The sequence below is a fragment of the Montipora capricornis genome, chromosome 9 (assembly GCF_036669925.1).
Source record: "Montipora capricornis isolate CH-2021 chromosome 9, ASM3666992v2, whole genome shotgun sequence".
Classification (NCBI taxonomy): domain Eukaryota; kingdom Metazoa; phylum Cnidaria; class Anthozoa; order Scleractinia; family Acroporidae; genus Montipora; species Montipora capricornis.
In genome coordinates, this window is record NC_090891.1 from 37,941,016 (window position 1) to 37,965,224 (window position 24,209).

At 39.9% G+C, this 24,209-nt stretch overlaps 1 protein-coding gene and 1 long non-coding RNA gene across 2 annotated transcripts in view; one reads left to right on the forward strand and one right to left on the reverse strand.

Moving 5' to 3' along the window:
* LOC138016518 (uncharacterized) overlaps positions 1–23,787 on the forward strand; it is a 76,811-nt gene extending 53,024 nt beyond the window's left edge. Inside the window, exon 3 of the long non-coding RNA XR_011125824.1 lies at positions 23,736–23,787. This is a non-coding gene — a long non-coding RNA (uncharacterized lncRNA). The remainder of the gene's footprint in view (positions 1–23,735) is intronic.
* On the reverse strand, positions 10,227–18,374 carry LOC138016291 (uncharacterized). Its single transcript, XM_068863459.1, has 3 exons — positions 18,290–18,374; positions 13,441–17,656; positions 10,227–10,510 (listed from the first exon to the last, which is right to left on the reverse strand). Exons 1-3 carry the CDS (start codon positions 18,372–18,374, stop codon positions 10,501–10,503), a joined length of 4,311 nt encoding a protein of 1,436 aa, XP_068719560.1. The 3' UTR covers positions 10,227–10,500.
* Positions 23,788–24,209: the final 422 nt, after the last annotated feature.

Below are 24,209 nucleotides of genomic sequence, written 5' to 3' on the forward strand. Positions count from 1 at the left end.
CCAAATAGAAATTCCAAGCTACAGTTTACAAATATTGATGGGACGGTTCCCATCCTATTAAAAAACCGCCTCGTCTTTTTGTTCTTTTCAAGACCAAGGACTGGGACTAGTTGTGCATACACCTCTATTGAAGTGATGTCAGATTTCCATTGAAAGAGTTACTTCAAAGAACCATCCATGCAACCTTTTTGTAGGGCTCTTTGACTAAACAGGTTCCTTAGCGACCATTGTCCCTCTGTAGTTAAGTGCCACCCCCTTAATAAAGGTGCCACAATTTTTTTAGGGGTTCACCAAGTATCTTTGACTTGAAGGAGTCACAATAAATCAAGGATAGAATTATGGGATAAACTAATAAGTGATTACGTACTAATTGATCCCTTTTAGCAATGTCTTTTAAAATCTACTATGTAATTAAGAATATTATTTTGGTTTCATTAAATAAACGTGATTTTTTTTCAAATAGTGTATCTTGAGAGTGTTCGCATATATATGCCAATGAAAATCGAAATAAATGCAGTGAACCTGAGGTAAGACGGAATTCCACCCGACGTACCTGTCGAGATAAAATTGAAAACAGATGTTCTTGAAGAGAATTCAAAACATCTGATAATGCTAAACAATGACTCAAAGACATACAGGCCCCTGTTTCTCGAAAGTCCCGGTAATTACCGGGCCCGTTAATTTACCGGGACCGTTACCGGGAAACTTTATCGGGACCGAAAGAGTGTTTCTCGAAGCACCCGTAAACTTTCCCGGTACTTATCGGGGCCGATAAAATAACCGGAAGTTACCAGGCTCTTGCATGCACTTCACGCTCGTCATGAAAAGAAGGAAAATGACTTGGCACTAGATCCGTAGAGCTTGTAGCATCCAGTTTCCCAACCGAGCGCTGTGATGGTGGCGTTCGAAACGATGAGTCCTTCCATCGTTCCTTTTACACCTTCTAGCAGTGAAGGCGACTTTTTAAATCTCATAGGCGGAGAAATTTTGCAAAGGGTGTTTAGATGGCAGGAATTTTTTTTTATTCACGCTTTTTGTAAGCAACGCTCTTTTGGGGTATAAATAGAAGCTCAGAAAATGTTACAACGAGGTTATGCACTAGTCATTTGTTTCCCCCACCCTTGACCCCCGGGGATGGGTAGGGAAATTACATTTGAATGGTTGTAAAGTAGGTGTATTTCCACTGGGGACTAGAGCAGACAAACACACGTAATTCCCCCACCCCTCTGTTCCTAAAAGATTCTGAGTCATCAAGGAAATGTTAGGGAGATTACCACAATATACAGTTCTTGCCATTTGTGTGTGCCACATGAACTATATAAGGAACGAAAGAAAAAAAAAAAACACGTAACACATAAAAGGCTGCTTTTGTCTTTAACCTGTACACAGAAGCCGCTCAAAAGTGGCATCGGCCAAATTTAAAGAAAAGGAAAGAGGCAAAAGCTAACTTGAAGGCTGCTGCTCATATCATCAAATATTTTACAAATGCAAAATTAGCAAGACATGTAAATCAAAGAAAAAAAGTTGAAGGCTGCTGCTCATATCAGCAAATATTTTAGAAATTTAAAATCAGCAAGACAGGTGAATCAAAGGAAAAAGGTTGTAGTTTGAGATGGAAGTGATGAAAGCAGTGACTAACTGAAACAAGATATTTCATCCATGAGCTCTCAAGTAGTAGATGACCTGTCTAAATACAGATTCAATTTATCAAATCTGAATTTTCTTACAACTCTAGAGAAATTTAAAAAAAAGGTCACTCAGGATTGTATTACCATTTGTCCTACAAACATGACTTCACAAAACTAAATCCCCCAGCTAACCTAGAACAAACTCCAACATCTGATGTTGAGGATTCATGGCACTCCTCATTGATAGCCAATCATTTTAACAACTTAAACCAAGAGAATTGCAAACTGGGGCAGCCTACTTCAGAATGTCAAGAGCAACAACAACAACAACAACAACAACAACAACAACAACAAGAGCAAATATTTTGTGCAGATAAAAGTCAAGAGTTGTTAAGATGAGTCAGACTAAATACAATGATCTACAAGTGGAAGATACATTGATGTTCAACAAAGCACTTCTCATTGCCATGGCTTATTAATAACCTGAGGACTGGTAATAACAGCAAGTAAGGCTACCATCACCCTGGGTTTTCAGGGAAACAAAGAGTTTGGTTCGTCATGGTTTTACATAATTTCTAAACAACGTTGATGAAAGTAATATAAATGTAAACCATACAAAGCAACACAGAAACTTTAAAAGAGGAAACTACTATGAAAAAAAGCTTTAGAGCACTGTCAGCAACTGTATGGTAAGTCAGTTTATTCTAAACTGTTAATAGTGATACAATACTATGAAATTTAGCAAATAAGTAAATTAAAAACAAATCATGCATTTAATAATCAAATATGAAACCTAATCAACAGTGATTTAGATACATATATACAGGCAAACACTGACGATAAAAGAGTCCGACGTTTCGGCGACATCTTGGCACCATTGTCAAGGGAAAGTAAAATAAATATGTGATTTCAAGAGTATTAACTTAGAGTTCAGAGTCATTCATTTGCATAAGTTAGACAAAGACCTTTAAGTCAGCACGAATTGAGTCTGATTGTACATTTAAACACGGTTGTAATTGTTTAATGAGTAACATCTCGTTAACGAGACAATCAAACTTATTCTGGCATTTCTTCAACACTTTTAAGCAATTGCGAATGTCATCCGGAACCATGCCCGGGTGCATGTCTATTATCGCACTGACTGGAATGTGAATCATATATGTAAGTACAAAAATTAATGAAAGAACCATTTTTGTACAGTCCGTTTTCCTTTTTAATTCCCTGGATGGTTTTATGGGGTACTTTTTTCCAGGTTAGGAGCATATTCTTTCGTGAAAATTGTGTAAAATGAAAATTTGCCAGTACGATCAAGAATAAGGGTATAACTCTACGTAGAATTGACGAAAAAATTGCCACCGAGAAAAGAATACCCGAGGAAACAAAAGTAAGAGTTAGAGTTCTCAAGCCCACTACTGATCTTACTCTGGAAGCATTTCTGGGAGAGTTAATCGATAAAACTATAGGGTCTATGTAGGGTCGCATCGCTGGGATTAAACGAAGCAATGGCAAAAGACTCAAGCATTAAAGTAGCGCTTTTAAAGCTTTGTAGAGTACTTGAATGGTTTTACATGACATTAAAACGTTTAAGGCACGATTCACGAGACTTTTTATACGATTAACGTCTGTTTTGAGACGCTTTTCAACGGTTAAGCACGGTTAACAAGCAATGGAAAAAAGAGTCAATCTGTTCTGTCTCCTTTCTGGCCAGACGACAAAATCGTGAAAAATCGACAAAATTCGTTGCTGATAGCCTGCAAATCGTGCCCATCAACACTTTTGTGAACGTAAATCATGCTCTATTTTTCAGCGTGGAAAAATCAGAAGATAGATCAGGTAAATATCGCCAACAAATTTAAGGGAGTGAAAATGCAGTTCTTAAAATTCAACAAGTTTGCGTATTCGGTATGGTTAGCGCACGGATGCAAAGTCTAAAGCGTAGAATGTGGGTAGGTTGGATAGTTGGATGGGGTAGATAATCTGTGGTAGAAGGTTCGAATCCTCCTTACATGCGATGTCTTTCTTTTTCTTTTTTCTTTTTTTTCCAATAGTTTTATTCCCTTTTTTGTTTGCAATTTATGTTAACGTGAAATGCCGCTTGCATTTTTTTTTTTTCAGTGTCGCCTTGCTCAGTTTATTTTTTGAATGGGAGATGTGCTCTCGGATGATGTAACTTTTGAGCGAACGAGAGCAGATTTCGGGTCGTGATTACCCCATATACTACTGGTAACGCCAAGCAGGGGCTCATAGACAATCTTGGACAAAATAAAATGGAACAGAAATGCCCCCTCTCCCCCAAATCAAGGATGAAGGTGCGTGAAGGCCAAAACGCGCCATTTTCCCATCACTGATTTTGGGGGGAGGGGTGGTCTCAATGTTCCATTGATTTGTCCAAGATTGTAGTAATTTCCCCATATGTCCCCACTATCCCCGGGGGTCGGGGGGTGGGGGAAACAAATGACTAGTATCAAGCGAAATTCTCGATCTCGAAGGTTTCGATTCAATACAAGTAGTAGATTGCAGCGTACAGCGAACCAGTGGAAGGAGGTATGTCTTTGAGTCATCGTTCAATTAGCATTATCAGATGTTTTGAAGAACATCTGTTTTCAATTTTATCTCGACAGGTACGTCGAATGGAATTCCGTCTTACCTCAGGTTCACTGCATTTATTTCGATTTTCATTGGCATGTATATGCCAACACTCTCAAGATACACTATTTGAAAAAAAATCACGTTTATTTAATGAACCCAAAATAATACTGTATACTTAATTATATAGTTATTTATCATAAGGGTAGAGTAGATTTTAAAAGACATTGCTAAAAGGGATCAATTAGTACGTAATCACTTATTAGTTTATGGGATAATTCTATCCTTGATTTATTGTGACTCCTTCAAGTCAACGATACTTGGTGAACCCCTAGCTGGAAGTAAGATAATTATATTGTTAAATTTGTGGAACCTTTACTAAGGGGGCGGCACTTAACTACAGAAGGACAATGGTTGCTAAGGAACCTGTTTAGTCAAAGAGCCCTACAAAAAGGTTGCATGGATGGTTCTTTGAAGTAACTCTTTCGATGGAAATCTGACATCACTTCAATAAAGGTGTATGCGCAACTAGTCCCAGTCCTCGGTCTCGAAAAGAACAAAAAGACGAGGCGGTTTTAATTCATGGGATGGGAACCGTCCCATCAATATTTGTAAACTGTAGCTTAGAATTTCTATTTGGGCAAAAAATGGAACTGATATTTTGAAAAGTGCAACAGAGGAGGGCCATAAATCTATGCTACATTGATTTTGTGTTAGATTGTTCTTGTACTATTGCATTAAAAATTTGTGAAAATTATAGTTAACTCGCTGAGTTTTTAGGCATTTTGTTTTTTGGCCATGTGATTTACCAAATATGGTTGTCAGTCGAATCAGTAGAAGAAATGTTAAAATAAATAGTACACACTTGGCAAAAAATGGTAACTGCAGAGTTAAAAATACTCAAGAAATGATTATTTGAAGGGGTCCATAGCAACAGTTTGGTAGTTATTGAGCCACCCCCCTTAAACCTGATTGTTTTCATGCGGCAATAATGACTTTAATGCTGAATTTAATGGGTCGTCAGTATTTCAAACTGTGATAGCATCTCACAAGCTAAAAATGAGGAAATTGGAACTAGAAAGTGACATTTTGAAGTAGAAGCGGGTACCAATAATACTCAGTCATCCTAAAATCACATTTGATGAACAGGGTTTTGTTAAGCCATAATGAGTCCAGGTGATCTGGTGGTAAATTTGCGGTCTTAAGAAAAGATTGATTTTGTTGTACTCATTTTCATGTCTTTGAGACAGATGTCCTGATGATCATAAACATCTGAAGACTGGCTAGATTCTAGAATACCGGTCTACTTAATTTGCAAAGGAATAGCGTCTGTTATTATATGCCTAGTTCTTCAAAGGGCACTACTGCAAGAATACAATAGTGGCCGGGTATTCTAGAATCACTTTGTGTTACATTATAACACTCGACCAATGGAAATGAAGCAATTGAGTGATTAATTTTATTAGTAGTTTTATTTTTATGAATGCTCCATGTCTTGGGCAATTTTGTTGTCAAGTTTTGGCTTTTGTTTGTTATTTTGTTGTTACTTTTAACATAGATGCAAAACTATTTTGCTTGTATGTATCAGGGGGGTTTCATTTATTAGCTCATAGGAAGGGGGGGTGGTTGGCAAAATTACTTGGAAAGTCCTTCAAACATTTCCCAACCCCCCTCTATAGTAATGGCAACAATCAAATAACCCCAATCTTTATCCAGCATTATATCTCAACCCCCCTCTTTCTCTCCCTCATACATACAGTAAGCCACCCAACTTATACATGAAAGCAGAACAGCTCAGCCAGTTCATCCAATGCATTCATGTGTTATTAGCATTAATGCTTATATTCAACATTTTCAACTCAATAATCATCTATATCCTTAGAAGCAACAATTCAGCAGGAGGCGTAGCAGGGTTTTTCCGTTTTAATAGGTACCCACAGGAAGGTGCAGTGAAACTAGCGCTTTCTGCATGAGCCTCTAGGGAGGATCTGGGGGCATGCTCTCCAGAAAATTGTTATTATTAGGGCCTCAGAAATGCCGTTTCCCATGTTTTCCGGGGGTAAGTTTCATAAATCAAAGCATGAAAAAAATGCTAACTATTCACTCGCTGTAACTTTGTTTTTTATTTGTCAACCTTTGGAACTACTGATAGAAGTGTTTAGTAGACGAGTGCATTATCCACGGTAAATGTGGCTACAGGAAAAGGGAGAGACCTCTCCCTTTAAAATGGAAATATCAAATAAATAAATAAAATAAAATGTTTTATTTTTTGGATTTTTGGAGGTACGCATATATGTGGGTATGTGCGTATATGGTCACTATGCCCCTGTTCCCGCCTCCTCCACCCTCCATACATGCTTGCAAGTAGCTGGCAGTAAAAATAGTTGAATCATGTACAGAGCCATGCCATATGCAAACAAAATTTGTAGATGACAGGTGAGCATTGCACACTGTCATCACATTAATAGCATGAAAACCCTTATGGCAAACAGAGAGATGTTCATCACTGTCTGGGTGCCAGATAGGAATGAGAGAGCCATCAATTGCTCCAGTCACTCTGGGAAAGCCAGCTATAGGGTAAAATACGGTCACATTTGCTTGAAAGATTTGTAAACATGAATTTATTGTCACACTTGAACACCACCAAAACAAAACAGAGATAAAGCGGACCGCCATGGGAACAACATACGCGAAGAAGTTCGTTGTTTGATGAGCATTAATTGATAGGTTTTGTCGAGTTTGAGTCCATATAATAATTCCTTTTTTTCTCGAACACAAGCATGTTTTATTCTTACACAAGGAGACAATTTCCTCTTTGCTGTTTCAGACAAACATGCAGCATTTAGCTGGGTGTGTTTTGTTATTTGCTCAATATCACGTGATGGTCGATCGCTTCTCCTTTCCAAATTTTCCCTGCCAGAAGTTTGCATCCCATCATTTATTTATTTATTTATTTATTTATTTATTTATTTATTTATATGTTTATTTTTTAATAACACGTCATTTGTTTTTTGCTGGAAATGTTGCAGCTACATTTGTTCCCTATTAAGACTCTGGGTGCTGCGAATTTAGATGTGAAAAAAAGTAGACTCACGCCAAAACAAACCGCAGTCCGTGTTTAAGTCAAGGCTTGCTTTATTGCCGATTCCATCGAAGTTTAATATATTAACATCTGTAGTTTTACGGCACCGAAAGTAGGTGGGTACGTCTTGACTATTAGCCTGTATTGGTTTACCTGAGTCTCCGCGAATTGCTGTCTCTCTAGATCTTCTTTACAATACACCGTTCAATCAGCCAATTTAATCTTCCTGTTGACAACCTATGCCTCTCAACTACTTCTGTATCGGTCATATGATTCAGTACAGGCCTCCCTTGGTATGTTCTTGGCCGACAAACTGCGTAACAAAAAAACCGTCTTCGGCAGCCATTTTGCTTTGTTGCAGCAAAATAATGTTACCGTAAACGGGAGAGTAACGGGAGCTCCAAAGCTCCCGTAAGTTACCGGGCAAGTTATCGGGAAAAATAACGGGATCGAAATTAATCGCTTTCTTTTTAAGAACATCTCTTCTGCGCATTCTGAGCAATAATTCACTCGTTATCCACGGAGACCTCTTGTTACGAATTCTTTTTGATTTTAGAGGCGCGTGTTTCAGGTTTTTCCATTCTTGCCACATATCATTTGGATCAGAGTGCGAACTAACATTCCTCCATGGCATTTGCTCGAGATCATTTAAGAACTTATGTTTTTGAAAGTTTTTAAACTGCCGCATTTCGATCATGCGAGACCCGTTGCGGTCACAATTAGCCTTACGTGTCATAAAAACAAGGGAATGATCACTAATCCCAACGTGAACAACCCCAAAGTTTGAAACCTTCTCCGGGGAATTAGTTATGCATAAATCGATCAGGCTTTTGACACCTGGGTAATACGTGTTGGTTCCGTGATTAATTGGCTAAGACCATAGATATCAAGAATGTTAGTTAATGAGGACGAAATATGTGCTGTTGCCTCAGGCAACAAATTGCAGTTAACATTGCCAAGTAGATACAACTCCTTATTTTCAGGGTCAATTTTGTCTATCAATTTCTCAAACTCGTTAAACAATTCGATGGGAGAACCTGGGGCCGATACCAGGTGCCAACCACGAATCCTGTACTTCGAGGCATGCTGATTTCAACGAATAAACACTCCAAATTATCGTTATTTAGATCACCTCGTATTCGGAAATTAAGATTTGTGCGCAGATAGATACAAACACCACCCCTTTTCCTTCCATTAACTCTGCGTTCTTTTCTGACTACTTCAAAGCCAGGTAAATAAAGTTCGTTATCATGAATAGCGGAATCTAATTTAGTTTCGTTAATTATAAGAATATCTACTTTAGAACAGGATATGAAGACTCGAAGTTCATCAATATAGGACGGCAGACTGTTTATATTTAGGGAAGCAATAGCCAAACCCCGCCCAAAAACACTAAAATAGTTAAACTTACCCCGGTTATCGCTCGTGCAGGTATCACGCAAATCGGATTCCCAGACGGCAATATCCTAATCTAAACGCAAATAATTTGTAAAATTCCGAGCAAGACGTGATGTTCCAGATTTGTTTAGGTGAAGACCACTGCGATTCAAGTGGTAGTTGCCTAAAATGTTAGAATGGTCAACAAATCCCCAGCTGTTTTGTCTGCAGGATTCCTCGAGTATTTTGTTCACGCCAGATATTTTACAAGCCAAGGCCTTTTCGTCAGATCTACAAACCAGACTGGATAGCGCGATCTTTGCTGAAGATTTAGAGCTGGCCATTGTGGCTAAATCGATAATTTCTTCCGCACAAGTACGGGGAGTGTCGGAGGATCTTAGACTGTTGGTTCCCACGTGAATAATTATCTCGTCTGGGTTTCTGCGAAGCAGTGGTTTAATATAATCTTTCATATCCAGCGTTGTACAGCCTGGGAAGGATGATACTTTTACTCGCGAGTTTTTAGATATTTTATGGCCTTGGAGGTTCTTGAGAATAGAATCTCCGGCTATAATAATTTCCTTTCGACGGGTCGATTGCATTTGCTCCGGTTCACTTGGCGGCTCCATTGACCCAGATCGGTTACTCTTACGCTTCTTCTGTGAGCATGAGGGTCTTCTGCTCTTTTTATCTTCACTGTTTGTATTGCAGTGGTTCAAAACTGTTTCGGGTTACAATGTTATTGGTAGTTGCATTCCGCTGACAACGATCGGCACTTCCAACTTTCATACGCGAATTTTCGTTGAAATCAATACAACGAACTATCAGTTCAAACTGTCCGGGTTTCCTCCCGAGCAACGTAAATAAACAATTCAGAACACTTCAGCTTATCTAATAGATTTGAGGATACGTCACCGTTAGATCTCAGAGAATTTATAGGAATCTTTTCGGCAGGAGGAAGTAATCATCTCCCCCACCCCAGGCAGACGACTTACTACTTACCGATTCTTTATACATGGCACATTTACTTTAACGCGACCACATCCATCGAGTTAAAATGGCAAGAGATCTAGGAAAACAAGACTCAACATAAATGTTAAATTTTGCTCTTGGCCTTACTTGCGAAAATGTCGACCTCAAATCTAAACCATCACGGAAACATTTCAGGGAAAACACTTACTTATGATCTTGACTGTTCCGGATTTGTAGAACTATCCGGTTTTAATGATGAAACGGTTATCAAAAGGACATTAAAACCGACGCTATAATAATTCCGTGCAGCATATAACAGAGGATGATCAAAGATGAAAGGCGATTAATGATGGAAACACTTACCGCAAAACATCCATTTTGCTGGTGTTAACGGGAGAAACCTCGTGGGAACGGTGAGCATGCGCTGTTTGAAATTTTGCAACTTAACCGCTGATAAAATAAAGCGTTTTGCACATATTGCGTATATTGCGTAATTCAGACTGACATCGGCGTATATTGCGTATATTGCGTTGCGTTGTGTATTTTACCACAAGCCCAAAGTAACAAGAGGCTACGGGTATCCTACACTTTGTTCGAAGGATTTTTAGTCGATTGCCTTTTACGTTCACAATATTTTTTTATGTCACAATATCTTTGTCAGTACTTTCTATCTTTTTTTTTTTTTTGCCTTTTTACTCTGATTTTATATGCTCAGTCCGCCGTCATTTTCTCATACCTGTTTCATATACAGTTCAATTCCGTATTCCGAAGACCACATTCCGTGACCCAACCAATTGTAGATTTAAAACTGTTGTCAACGGCATTGATTCCAATCAAAACCAATAAACAGATGCTTCACAAGTTTCTGCGATGGTATTTAAAAATATTTATTATTCCACTATGACGCCATTTTACCATATTTGGTCAACAGAACGCGCAAAATATGAGACGGTAATACATTGCAGTGTCCCTGTTTGACTGGTTTAGAACAGAGTGAATACGGACGGAACGGGTATTTTTCAGTCAAAGAAATTCTTTTCAACACGATGCAAAGCCTGAGAATTTAGCTTGTCATCACTTGTCACTCGTCATTTTGTTTATCCAATCAAATCAAGATCTTTGGCTGGCTTTTTATGCTGTTTACATCGTTCGCACGCGCCCTGAAGGACAGATGATGCATTTTTTTCAAAACACTCTTACCACATAAAATTGAAGCAAAATAACACCTTTTTTGTAGAGGAATAATAAATCTCTTATTCGATAGTTCAACATATAATACTCGCGGACATTTTGCTCATTTGGGCGGGGCTCGGAAAAATACTACGCAACTCGCAAAATATCCGCGCGTATTATATGTTAAACCATTGAATAAAATGTATTTAATACTTTTTCTTAACAACATGAGGGAAATTATAAAATTATGTAATTAGCCTGGTGAGATGGGTTACAGAGTTACACAGTAACCGGGTATTGTGTGCAACGAAAACACCAAAACTCTCGTCCGGTCACTTCCTACTTAGGGTACCTTCTCCAAAAAGCCACTCTCCCAGTGGCTACGAAATCTTACGCATGCTCAGGAAAATCGCAACACCCCTAAAAAAATTTGTCAGTGCCGAATTCTATGATGAGGATGATGATGATGATGATGATGATGATGATGATCACGTCATTTAAGTCACAATGTTATTTAGCCAAGCACGAGTACTCTACTGATCGGCCACTTCGGAAAATACCATAACACTCTTTGTTTCTCCCCCCAAATTTTGCATTAGCATTGTTTCCAGTTTCTCTTGGGACATGGTAAAACAATGGTAAAAAGAGAAAACAAAAACAATGCTAATGCACAATTTGGCGGGACAAACAAAGAGTATCATGATATTTTCCAAAGTGGCCTCTTGGGGAGACTACAAAATCAACTGAAACCATAACGAATCAGAAACAAATTCTATACTTTGTTCCTTTTTCGAATAAAGTAGTAATGGTTAGTCGACTCACGTGCATGCATTTGCTTTCAGTTTAGTTACTAGCTATCTTGAAATCGAGTGGTAGGCCCAATCCGTGGTGCGAAACAAATTATTGTCAATGCTCACGTGCTACAATGAAATGTACCAAGATGCAAAACGCATGTGCAGCCCTTGTTGTGCTAACTAGAACGACTTTCGTATGACCTTGAAAAAGTGTTTGTAATTTGTTTCTCGGACCAATGTTTCGCCAGATTAAAACAAAGCTTCTCCTTATTCCCGCCAAGAAAACTCCTAATATGGGCAGTAAATAGTTCGATTGCCCAATCACATTACTGCATTTCAAGCGACGTCAAAGCGAAACTTTCCAGAAAGTTCCATGGAGAGATGACGTTGTTACGTTGTTTGCATCCGCGCTCGCTAAGCCAATGAAAATTCGCGCTCGTTTGTTTTTGTTCGATAAGCCAATTAAATGTTTTGCATTTTTGTTTACGTTCTGTTTTTACGTTTATTTTTCAAGGTCGTATAAACGTCGCTCTGAACCTATTTTTTTTTTTGAGCGTTCTTGTCGAGTGTTTCCGCTATTTTTGCTTAGCTCCTTCATGATAATTAGTTAAGAATTTGGACCTAATTAGGGAAAAGGAATTTCCTATAGGCGGGTCTAAAACACAGGTCAAGGCCCTGTTCCACTGATAAAAAAACTGAGCCAAAAGTTTTCCCTAGATCACAACATTTTTGTGGAGTGATTAGGGCTAGGAGACTTTTTTGGTGTTGTATATTTATCAGTACCACAGTGACATGTACACTGACCCGCGACCCGTATGACCTACTAGGGAAGAAGCAAGTGTGAATTGGTTCTGCTGTTCTTGCGATGCAATCCTCTTCATGAAAACGTTTGCTCTACGAATTTGGATTGACATTAACTTTGTATAAAGGAACAGTTTGGGTTTGACTGCTGCTTCCTTGTAGCGTATTAAGTTTACTTTAACCATGATGTTTTGCTTGGCCTATCGCTGTATAACATCTGTCTTGTGCTGGGAGATCTTAGAATTCTCTGGCACCACGTGAAATTGAGTCTCTTGAAACATTATTGTCGTAACTGTCAGAACCGGCTCTCTGTCTGTCTCTGTCTGTCTGTCTGTCTGTCTGTCTGTCTCTCTCTCTCTTCGTTTCCCCCCCGCCCCCTCTCTCTCTCTCTGTCTTTCCCCCCCCCCCCCCCCTCTCTGTCTCCCTCCCTCCCTCCTTCTCTCGCACTTCCTCTCCCTCCCTCTCTGTCAGAATTGTGATTCTTGGTATTTGTCTCATGTGTTCTCCACTCTATTAGTACCAAGAGTGGATTAGATAAGTGTTGATCGATCACTTTGCGGCCTTGCCCCTGTACAGTCACAAATGGATTTATTTTTAGATACACTTCGCTCGCGAAACAAACAAAGGGCCGCCAATTTTAACCAATCAGAAGAAGCCATGTCACGCGTGTATGCTTCTGCCATGTTTTTTTCAGGGACATGACAATTGATTTTCGCGCGAACGAGTATTCCAAAAATACACTCATTGTGGGGCCCACCTATGCCATAACAACACTCTTGTTAGTACTCTTTTGTAGTTATATAAACTGTATTCAAGTGTCTCCTCATGTAGCGCTGCGGTAATAATTGGGGACACTACAGAAAAATTAATTCGAATCAAGTGTTCCTTTTTGAGCAGAGGGGGAAACTGGAGTAACGGGGAATAACGTCAGAAAACAGACAGCATCTGTCAGAAATTTAAACTGCACGAAGACTGACTATTTGTTTGGGCGAATCGAAAAATCATCATCGTAAGAAATGAAAGTAACCTCACGAGCTGAGACAAAGCTGCGATAGCTAAGAAAATGCCCAATAAAGCCGGAACAAAAGACAGCACACAGACTTCAAACCACTCGAGGATTTCCAGGTAAGTTGTGGCTGGCCCATCGATGGTTATTCCAAACGCCACCAAAGTGGCTTTTGTCAGGTTGATAACTGCCATTACAGCCAAGATCAAAAGGGATGCCGTTTCGGATGTGTTCGCAATAGGATCCTGAAAAGGGTTTTTGATTGCGTGATGAAGCAATATGACGATGCAAGCGACAGTCATACAAACCAATCGAAGCATTGAATTTGTGATGAATGCGTGACAAAGGAGTAACGCCAACCGTCTACCAATCAAAACGCTTTCCCAGTACAGTGTTCCATTGTCGTTACCCTTAGGCTGACGAAACGGCCCATGAAGTACTTCCAAAACGTCCTTGTTGTTCTGTCTTGCGTGTGAGCTGTTATTCCCTGTTATAAGGACTCTCTTAAACAGCCAGTAAACTAGAAACGGTAAGGGAAATGTGCACGCTCCGAGAAACTCTTTCGCGGAGATTGAGGCGTCATGAAGCTTTGACGATCCAAAGTACAAAATAAGGATAAAAGGTACCACTGACACGATGATGTAAGTCAGCAGTATATATTGCCACCACTGCCAACAAACGATCTCTGCATCGATAAACAACCGTTTCTCAGAGCCTATAGGAAAACAGTTCATAAGGTTTAAGGATGATTCTGCAAGTCGCTCGTACCCAAGTAGCAGTAACTCTATGAAAACAGCTATGTAATGAATAACACATGGCCCTTCCTTTCTCCGTACCTTATTAAAAGCGAAATGAAAGCAGTAAATTGTTACTATTTCTGCCATTATGAGAAAAACGGTTCCGGAAAGTAGCAACTCCTTTGTCACAGCTGTAATTCCAGGAAAAGGGCAAGATATAGATTTCTTAAGGGTGCTGATCTCAAAATTAAACGCTTCAATGATAGACAGTACAAATGGAATTTTATCGTGAAACAAATGTTCAGCTGACCCTACTATCAATAGATCGGCGGCTTGATAAAAATAGAATATGATTTTAAGATATCCAATATCTTTGTGTCCATCCATTTCCCCATCAGATCCATCTACGAGAGCATAGCCTTCTCGATTCCTGAACCACAATATTTGCTTGACAAGATAACGTATTATCGGAGGCTTAGTTAAGAGATAAAGAGCCATTCCAGTCGTGTAAATTATTGCTATTATCCACAACATGTGGGTATTGCATTCGCTTCTCTTGCGGCACTCGGTAGTAAAGAGTGTTTCACTATATTCTGGAAAACACTTCCCACAGAGAAATCCGCTTCGCTTTCCAAAGCAGGCGTTATATTGTAGTGCACCCGACTTCTGTGATGGACTCTGACAGTAACCTTCCGGACAAGCATAGAACGTCAATGCATGGGCCTTGTTAGGATTCGGGTATCCCCAGAAATTCGGTCTTGCAGCGACATTTTTTTCAACACAAGTCGCTCCAAAGGGACATTGCAGGCATTCAAATGATGCAAGTAAATTTAGTCCGCGGGAAGCACCTTTCTGTAAACTGTAGAAACCGGGGGGACACGAATTACAGGAATAGTGTAGAGCAGTCACGTTAAATCGGCAGGAATTTCCGTCTATCTCGTTGTATCCGTACTGAAAGTGCGTGTTATTTTCAAACAAAAGCTGACTTCCCGCGCTGCATTCGATAATGGACTGGTTATCAATGTTGACGTATCCTCCATTCGAGACACCCACCATTGTGGAGAGAGTAATTCTTTGACTAACATTTGATACCATTGAAGTGTTTTCAATTTCTAAGGGTCCACCGCTTTCAGAATACAAAACCGTTGATTTTTTGAAGAGAACGCCGTTCGCCGCAATGCTATGGAGCGTTGTCGAGAACGAACAATCTTTGAAGTGGATTCGGCCTGTGCCATACCCTGAATAAACGTGTCCGGAGGTTTTGTTGCCAAAGTTATTTCGAAAATTGCACTTGTCAAACGTAACGTTTCCGTTGACGACGGCAATGGCTCCGACCATTAGACCTGCGTTTCCTTCAAACGTGCTGCCTTCGATGATTATTTTGGTGTCATAATTCCACAAAGGGTGGATGTTTCTGGTGTATTGCTGCCCAATACATCCTGATTGGTTGAGGTTATCATGTAGTGCTATAATTGATATGGAGCCAGCTCCTAATTGATACTGATGGTGCCTTGACCCTTGCTGATGGGAACAAATGCCCCCTTGAAAAATGGAATTCCGTATTTTGAGAGTTTTCTCTCCTGGAGTGAGCAGGTTGAAAACGCTGCAAGGCCGGGATAGAAATGTTACGTTGTCCAGTTCTATAACTGCGCTTGATAAGTTTAGTTTGGTGATTGGTTTAACCGCAAAAAAGATGCCAATGTCCTTGTTTCCTGCACGTTTGGTAGAAAAGACAGTATTTCTTATGTTGAACTTAATTTCGGTTGCTTCTAGAATATTGACTACAATATCTTGAGCACTGTTGAAAAAAGTGCAGTTTACGATGTAAATGTTCATCGCAAAAGCTTGAGGCTTTTTTGCGAAGCGGAAAATCGCAAGCCCGATAGCATTTCGCGAGCTAAATGACACGTTCATCAACTCGATTCTGAATTCTGGACTTATAAGCAATGCGTTCGATTTTTTGTTTTCAGTGTCCACTGGTTGAGTCAAAAAAGTGGTATTCTCAATCATTATGCTGCCTGGAAGTGGGCCTAAGGCTACAAACATAACGGCAGTTTGAAGAAGAGCAGAGTTGTTGACAAAGGTGCAGTTCGACACTATAATGTCAGTTTTGCCACCGGCATTTCCCAACAGAAAAGTAGCATCTGTCCTTACCCTGTTATTTGTCCAGGAAGAGCCGTTTATGGTCACCTTTCCACTAAAGACGAGAAAATAGAACACACTGCACTTTCTTCTACGCCATACCTTTATACCAGAGCAGTTGTTGACAAGCACCTCTGTGAAGTTTGCAATTAATTTAAATGTCGCTGTTCGGTTTGTAACTCGAGCACTTTGAGGATCCCCGACTAAAACCGTACATCCGTACTTTTCTGCAGCGCATGCAGTAAAATTAACGCGTGAAAACAAGAGCTCTATCGTCCCATGTTTGCTATGAACGCTTATGGCTCCGCCTGCTTTTGCTCGATTCTTTCCAAAACTGCTGTTTAGCACACGCAATGCTGCGTGAGTTGTTGCCTCAAGCAAAATGGATGCACCTCTTCCAGATGGAACGTACTGGTCCTGAAAGGAAGAGTTATAAATTTCCACTTCGGTCTCATTACACTCGATCTTGAGACATCGCAACCGGTTGCTGTAGCAGCTTAGGCCTACAAATTTAGCGTAGGTTTTTCTTGCTAGTGAACTAAACAAGCTTTTTGCTTCGCTATTTGATCGCATCCAAAGCCGACCAACTCCATTTCCCACAAGCGTTACGTCCGTATAAACCTCGTTTATGGTGGCATGCGGCAATTTGATTTTAACAAAATGGCCGCAGTGTTTGGTGTAGTAGACCTTAGAGCATGATACTTCCACCAAGATAGGTCCTAAAGCTGCTTTTATTGCTGATCCAATTGTTATTGCTCCTAATTTCATTGAGCGTTTTCCAAAGCAGCCGTTGCCCTGAAAAGTGGTGCTATTGATTCTCACTGTAAGGAACTGAGTTTGAGCTTTGCCGGAAGCCAAAATAAAATCCACACAGGACACATTGTTGTCAAAGAATGAAGAACTTCGAATGTTGAAATTGGTGCTGGATATGTTGTTCACATAAACCGTTACAGCGGATCCACCTCGGAAATAACTGTTAAATAATTGTATGAAATTGCAATCTTCAAACGTCAGCGGAGTTTGTTGGAAAACAATACCGGATATGGATACATTCAGTTCCCTTTCGACGGACCGGAATTTTATTCCACCAAAACATGAAATGTGCGCGGTCGGCGTTGAATTCATCCCCTCTATGCTGACGCTTTTCTGAATTTCTATCCCACGCTGCATTTCCCGGCTGCAATTGAACGGCTGTCTCTCTGTGCCAGTGCCGTTAAGATAAATGTGGCCATAATTCCCGTCAACTTGACTAACTGCTTGTGCAATAGACTTGCATGGGTATGTTTTGTGGCCACAGCTTGCAGAATCGTGACCGGTAATGGAAACATAGACCTCTTCATATTCGGAGTTAAAACTACCTGTTGAATGGAAACTTCGGTTATTATTTGCTGACGTCCACATTTACATTTTGTCTCATTAACATACGAGTTTGTTGACAGAAGGCATCATGATATTTACACATTGACTTCAAAAGGTAAAAGAACGTACGATGGCCCGTAAGGGACATGGCATTTCGTGATCAGGTTTTTAAACTTGAAATTTTTCAGTTTAGAAACTTGAAATTTTGAGTTTAGAAACTCGAAATTTTGAGTTTTGAAACTCGAAATTAGAGATTATGCGGGAATCAAATCAAACTGCGAATTCACAGCTCTACTAAATTTTACATTTTACTCATGAAATGTGAAATGTTCCTTTTGTTCCCTTTATCGTATAAACAAAAACGAATTTAATTCGTTTTTGGGAATACATGGGTTTTATTTGGGTGATCAATGTACTGATAAGTTTCAGTTTCCCCAACAATGTAATCTATGCATTGGCAAAAGTTCTTGTTTAGAAAATTGCATATCTTTGGCCCTAGTTTCAGTGTCCCCAACAAAATAATCTATGTGTAGGCAAAAGTTATTGTGTGGAAAATTGCTTATCTTTGGCCTTAGCATGACTTCGAACGGAAGTTTTACCACCAGTAGAAACCAAAATATATGAAGGTTTACTTGTTTCTGATCGAAAATCTGCACTGTCCATTGTCAATTTCATCGCCGGGTCGTTTTCAAGACTGTCTGTGATCTTTTGTATCATTTTGTTGGTTAGTAAACGCCTTATATACTTTGAGAATGATGCATTTCCTCACAAGAGGCTAGAAACAGGGCTGTGCACTGAGGGTTTGCTTTTGAGCAGTTGCCCAACCTTCTGCAGGTTTCCTTGGAGGAACAACAAATGAGCTCATAGCAGCTTTGCTGGGCTTGTGGAAGTGTTGGCCTCAAAGGTTTCCATTGACCACCCAAGCCATTTAGCAGGACTTGGAAGCTCTGGAAGTGCTACAAGGTTTACTTGACTCCAAACATGGCTACCTTTTGATATGCTGCTTTAGAGCTGCAGATGTTAGGGGAATCTTATCTAAACTACGGGAACGCATGCGAAATTGTTACCATCTTGCCTACTGGACTATTACTATTACTACTATGGCACTCGTGTTGGTCAGGATAGGAATTTCAAACACCTCAGATTCGTTCATTAGAGCTTTCGCAGCCTGATATGATAGTCTCCTACCCGGGTTAGCTTTTGGAATCTTTGTTAGAGTGTAGAAAAGAGGAATTCGTGGCGGGTTTGGTGTCAGGGAAAACAATTTCTTAGTCAATGTCGTCAATGTGGTCTCCGTGATGGTTCTTTGGCTTTTTGAAAGGTTTCCAATGCCATGGGTAATGTAACACGAGAGGGGCAGATTCTCTTAGATGACAAAGAAAACTATAAGCCACTTAATTACCCATGGCATTAGAAACAGTCTCAAAAACCCAAAGAACTCGTCAATGCTCTCCATCACGAAGACCATTTTGACGGCGTGACGAACAAATGGTTATTCCGGACACCAAACCTGCCGCGAATCTCTGTTTTCTACACTAACAAAGATCCGCAAATCTAAGCCGGTCGGAAGACCTATCACATCAGGCTGCGAAAGCCCTACTGAATGAATCTCATCATTTGTTGATCCTTCATCCTATTGCTAAAACACAAACATCATACCAGAAAAAATGAAAGTCTCAAATTAAAAGACATAATCCTTGTCTCAATGGAAGCTAGTAGCCTTAACACCAACATCCCGCAGGATGAAAGAATCGGCATTGTATGTAAAACATACGAAACATTCTTTGAAAACAAACCTCCGATTCCAACTCACTTCCTCAGAGAAAAGCTAAGACTTATCTTGACAGAAAATTTCCATTTCAACAAGAAAAACAAGCACACGGAACCACAATAGGAACAAAAATGGCATTATCTTTTGCTAACATTTTCATGGTGGAAGTTGAGACAGATATCATCAACCAAAGTCCTTACAAAGCATTCATTTGGAAAAGATACATTGACGACATCTTTTGTCTAAGGAACATAAACAAAGAAGCAATAAACAACTTTACAGGGCTAGCAAATAGCTCAGTATCGTCCACAATAAAAGTTACGGCTGAGATTTCAGAAACTGAAATAACATTCTTGTATACATATATGTAGATAAGGGCGTGAGATTCAAAAATGGTCAAAATGACTCTATTCTTGATGTGTGCACACACTTTAACCCGCAGAGACTTTCCAATACACGCACTTCAACTCCTGCTACCCTCCAGGTGTCAGGAAAGGCTTCATCAAATGCTGACGTCAGCATTTTTTTAGTAAGAGGCGTTAATTACCGTTACATGACTGTTTTTTCCAAGATTTTTAACTTCATGAAGGCCAACAAACATCCAGAGTTTGATTCCTTTATCATAAAGCGCACAATTCCTTCCCTTAACAGCCTGACTAATACACTATTTGAGTAAATCAATGCGGACGTGACCAGGAACCCTATCAAAGTGCATTGCCTGCTGAGATATGGTGTCAAGTTGCTTGCTCTTACTCTACTTGCCTGCTCTGATGCTACGTGCGAGATGTCTCGCCAACCATGATGACCGTCGATGGTGTGGAAGTTATTTTGGAACAGTTAAAAATAAGAACTGCTGATTATGACAAACCGAGATGTGTGCCACCATTGTTAATGTTTTACAAAACATGTCTCTAGTATTTTGGTTAATTTAAATTTGTTACCTTAAATACAAATTAGCAAAATAAAAACGTTCTTGATCGACTCTCAGCCTGAGGAATGTTATTAATACGTTCTTAAAATTTTAGTTAATCTCAGCCTCTTCGTTCTTATAAAAAAGGTTCTTATTAAAAAAAATATATTAAACAGAGGGTAATACTACAAGTTAAACAAAAAACTTAGCACGAATTGAATGTTTGAATATTTCAAGAAGACTTGAGTTTTCTAGTGAGTAACATTTCAAAAATCAAACAACTGAATTTGCTCTGGCACTTCCTAAATTTTAAATTGGCTTTCTTAAATTACCTAAGTTGTGCCCTTCTGATAGCACGGAAAGAATAACCACGATGAATAGAATTGATCCTCCCATTAAAACAATTCAGTCTCACTCTACCAGAACCATAAGAGAGGGAATTCAGTCCATAAAATACTCTCTGACGTGTGCTTTTACCTGAAGTAAATGCAAACAAACCTTCGTTATATCGTCTTTCAAAACCGAAATTAACGATGTTCAAGCCACACACGAAACTTTCGGTTCCTGAAGCTGAAAGAGTAATAATGTGGAAAGTGAGAATGGGACCGAAACAAAAAACGGCTACACGGAAGCTATTTAAGGGCTTGTTCAAACTTGTTCAATTTTTATTTAATTTTTGTGAATTAACTTATTAAGTTTTCTTGGGTCTTTCGGAGATCGATCAAGAATAATTTACGCTCAAGTTTCTGCCTTCGGATTGTTGCAAGAATTATCATCAATAACTCCTAAATCGAAACGTCTTAGAATTTTTTTGACAAAGCAATTATTGTAGTTTCGAAATCAGTAAGTGTAGGCGTTTAGAATTATACGAAAGTGAAGCAAAAGAATTAAAATTAGGCATGACAAATTTGACGGGAGAATGTAGGATTTCGAAAAGAAGGAGCTTTGCAACACTTATTTTACTTTGCATCTTGAGGAGCTACCAGATAGTGACAAAGCGTCACGTCAGGAACAACACTGTCCTAGACAATTTTTTTGTCTTTGAGTTAGTTTCACGACTAAGGAGCAAAGAAGCCAAATGTTATCAATGAATGAACGAAATAAAGTAAGTCAATCTCGTTCCCAGAGCCTCCGTTACCCTTGTCCAGCAAAACGGGCGCGGGAGGCTCTGGAATAATCCAAAACCGGAACCAGAAAACCCTGGTTCCGGTTGAATAACTGCGCGTGCGTGAGGGAGGACGGTTAGAAATCAACAGTGGAGTTCACCTTGCCATGACAGCGCTTACTTTTCCTGTAGTTATTCGGAAAAAGCTTATGACTGTATGTATGTTACCTTTAGGAGGGCGCATGCGCACACTTTGTAATCTGCGACTGCAGTGCTTACCATATGACAGATAAAATGACTTTTCTCTTGAATCAGGAGAAAATGAGAGGATAGAGAAGGAGGCTCCCGGTCCAGCCCTTGGGATATGTCATGTCCACGAAAGTTATTTTTAGACGAGCGGAAGTCTTCCGAGACCTCCGCATGCAGGCCAACCTCGGTCCGATGTTTGAAAGAAATATATATTCATCAGCCTTCCACGTGCGCCATCATTTTCTCTTTTCACTAAGAACCTGAGAGCGAGGCAAGACTGCATGCGGACATCTCAGAAGACAGACTTCCGCTAGAACAAATACTTCCGCTCGTCTAAAAATAACTTTCGTGGACATAACATCCCGGCCAACGCCTTGAGCCTCCCTCTCTGTCCCCTCATTTTCTCTTGTCTTGAATATATAAGCCACCTAATTCTTACGCTATATTGACAAGGGCGTTTTGGAGCTCTGAGTAGGCGTGGGATTTGTTAGTCTCCTTTGCAGCCGTTGTTAGGGTCGTCACGCAACGCTCCTCCCCACTAACGGCTGCTCAAACACATTCCTTTCCCTAAAATTGACCAGTAAGAAACAGGCTTCCATATTCTGGAAACCTGGTCCAAGTCCCTCTCCATTACTTGAAAGCAAACATGGGGGATCTATCTTCTTTTTTTTCAAAAGTATGTGAACAATTCAAGTTTAGCGAGTTAAACAAGCATGAAAAAGAAGCGATTATATCTGCAGTGCTGAAGAAAAAGGACGTATTTGTTAGTTTACCAACTGGTTTTGGAAAATCTGTCACTTATCTATGGTATTTAACGGCTTCACTGGCGAGTCTGGCCATATTGTGATTGTTGTTTCGCCTTTGCTTTCCCTCATTAAGGATCAAACCGAACTCTTACGACAGGTGGGAATATCCTGCGCAAGTCTGAGCGACGCGAGTACGCAGGGAGAAATAGATTTCGTTGAAGGATAATTTCATTCGGTTGTTTACGCGAAGCCGGAGTCATTAAAAAATTAACGATGGCGAAGAATGTTAACGAGGAATTTGATTGGCGTAGTCGATAACAATAACGTGCATTCTATTGGTTCTCAAAAACTAAGGGAAAGGAATGTGTCTCTCTTGTGACCAACCGTTACCAGGGAGGAACGTTGCGTGACGACCCAAATAACAGCTGCGAAGGAGAATAGGGATTTGTTACATATGGTTTGAGGGCCGACTATCTCTCCTTCAATGCCGTACAAAAAAATACTGGGAGGCAAGGTCGGTAGCAGAAAGCAGCGAAGGGCCAACTGCGTCCAAAAGCGATCCCACGGGCCGAAATCCCGGAACTGACTCGTTTGGTACGACGCTCCAGCGCCGGTGTTTAAACATTCCGTCAGCGCATGCGCAAATGTTCTGGCTCTTCGATACCTAGCCTACCAAAAAATTAACATACTGTTTTTTTTTTGTACCAGCAATTGACATAAACCTAACGTAAGAACCGTGCGTGTCTGGTGTTGTCGCAGACAGAGGCGAGAGATGGTTTCATGCAGGCTGGCAGCCCGAGAATGCTCTGTTGTAAAGATGGGGGTGCGCGGGTGAAGTTGTCGCTCTGGCGTTGCTGTGGAGGAAATACAGGACCTACTGACACAATCTGGGCAAGTTTTGAAAGCTAAAACCTTCAATCGATGTGTTATTTTGCTGGCAGCACTGGGTGCCCAGACACTTATGAAAAAAACAACTATGAAATGAGAATCGGGAGTCTTCCCTTGTCATGGACTGGCAGAATTACCCAGAATTCTTTTTGGGCATGAGCGAGGCAACTTAAGAAGCACGAGACTGGCTCTCATCGAATGGCTGAAGCGCGACCAGAAGAAATGATTTCTAGCCAGATACTCAGGAGTAGACCTGGTGTGTGCTGTTAACGTAGATTTTGGATTTCTGAACAAGTTTTTATCATAGAAAATTCGCGACAAAGTTGTGCTTTCATTTACGCTGTAATTCTCGTGTCAAAGAAACGGTATAATAACGTAAATAAGAGAATAACGATATTTATATTTGCAGATTACCTGTCCTCTTACTACGAAAGTCAAGCTCTACATCATTATGTAATAAGCGAATTGAAAATTTTCTCTTATTACTTGTTAAAAGTATGTGGTTTTTTTTGTTTTCTTTGCTTTGTTTTTTTCTCTCACGTCTCCTTCTTATGCATGATCTTCGCGGAAATTACATTCTGTCCTTCAATAAACCTGGAACAACCAGTTATTGCCTTAGTTCTCTTTTTTCTTAGGTATCAGCTAAGTTGCGGAATGCGCTACCTGATTTAATCCGTACCTATGCGTTTACTGGTTTAAAAGAGAATCCAGGGCCACATTTTGTACAGCGGCTTTTCTTTTTAATGAATATATCTGTATATGCTATGTATTTTAGCTGTAAATGTATTGTCGCCAAGATATTAACTCCTGTAGTTATTTGGAAATTCGAGATGAAATAAAGCTTATGCCTGTATGTATGTTACCTTTAGCAGGGTGCGTGCGC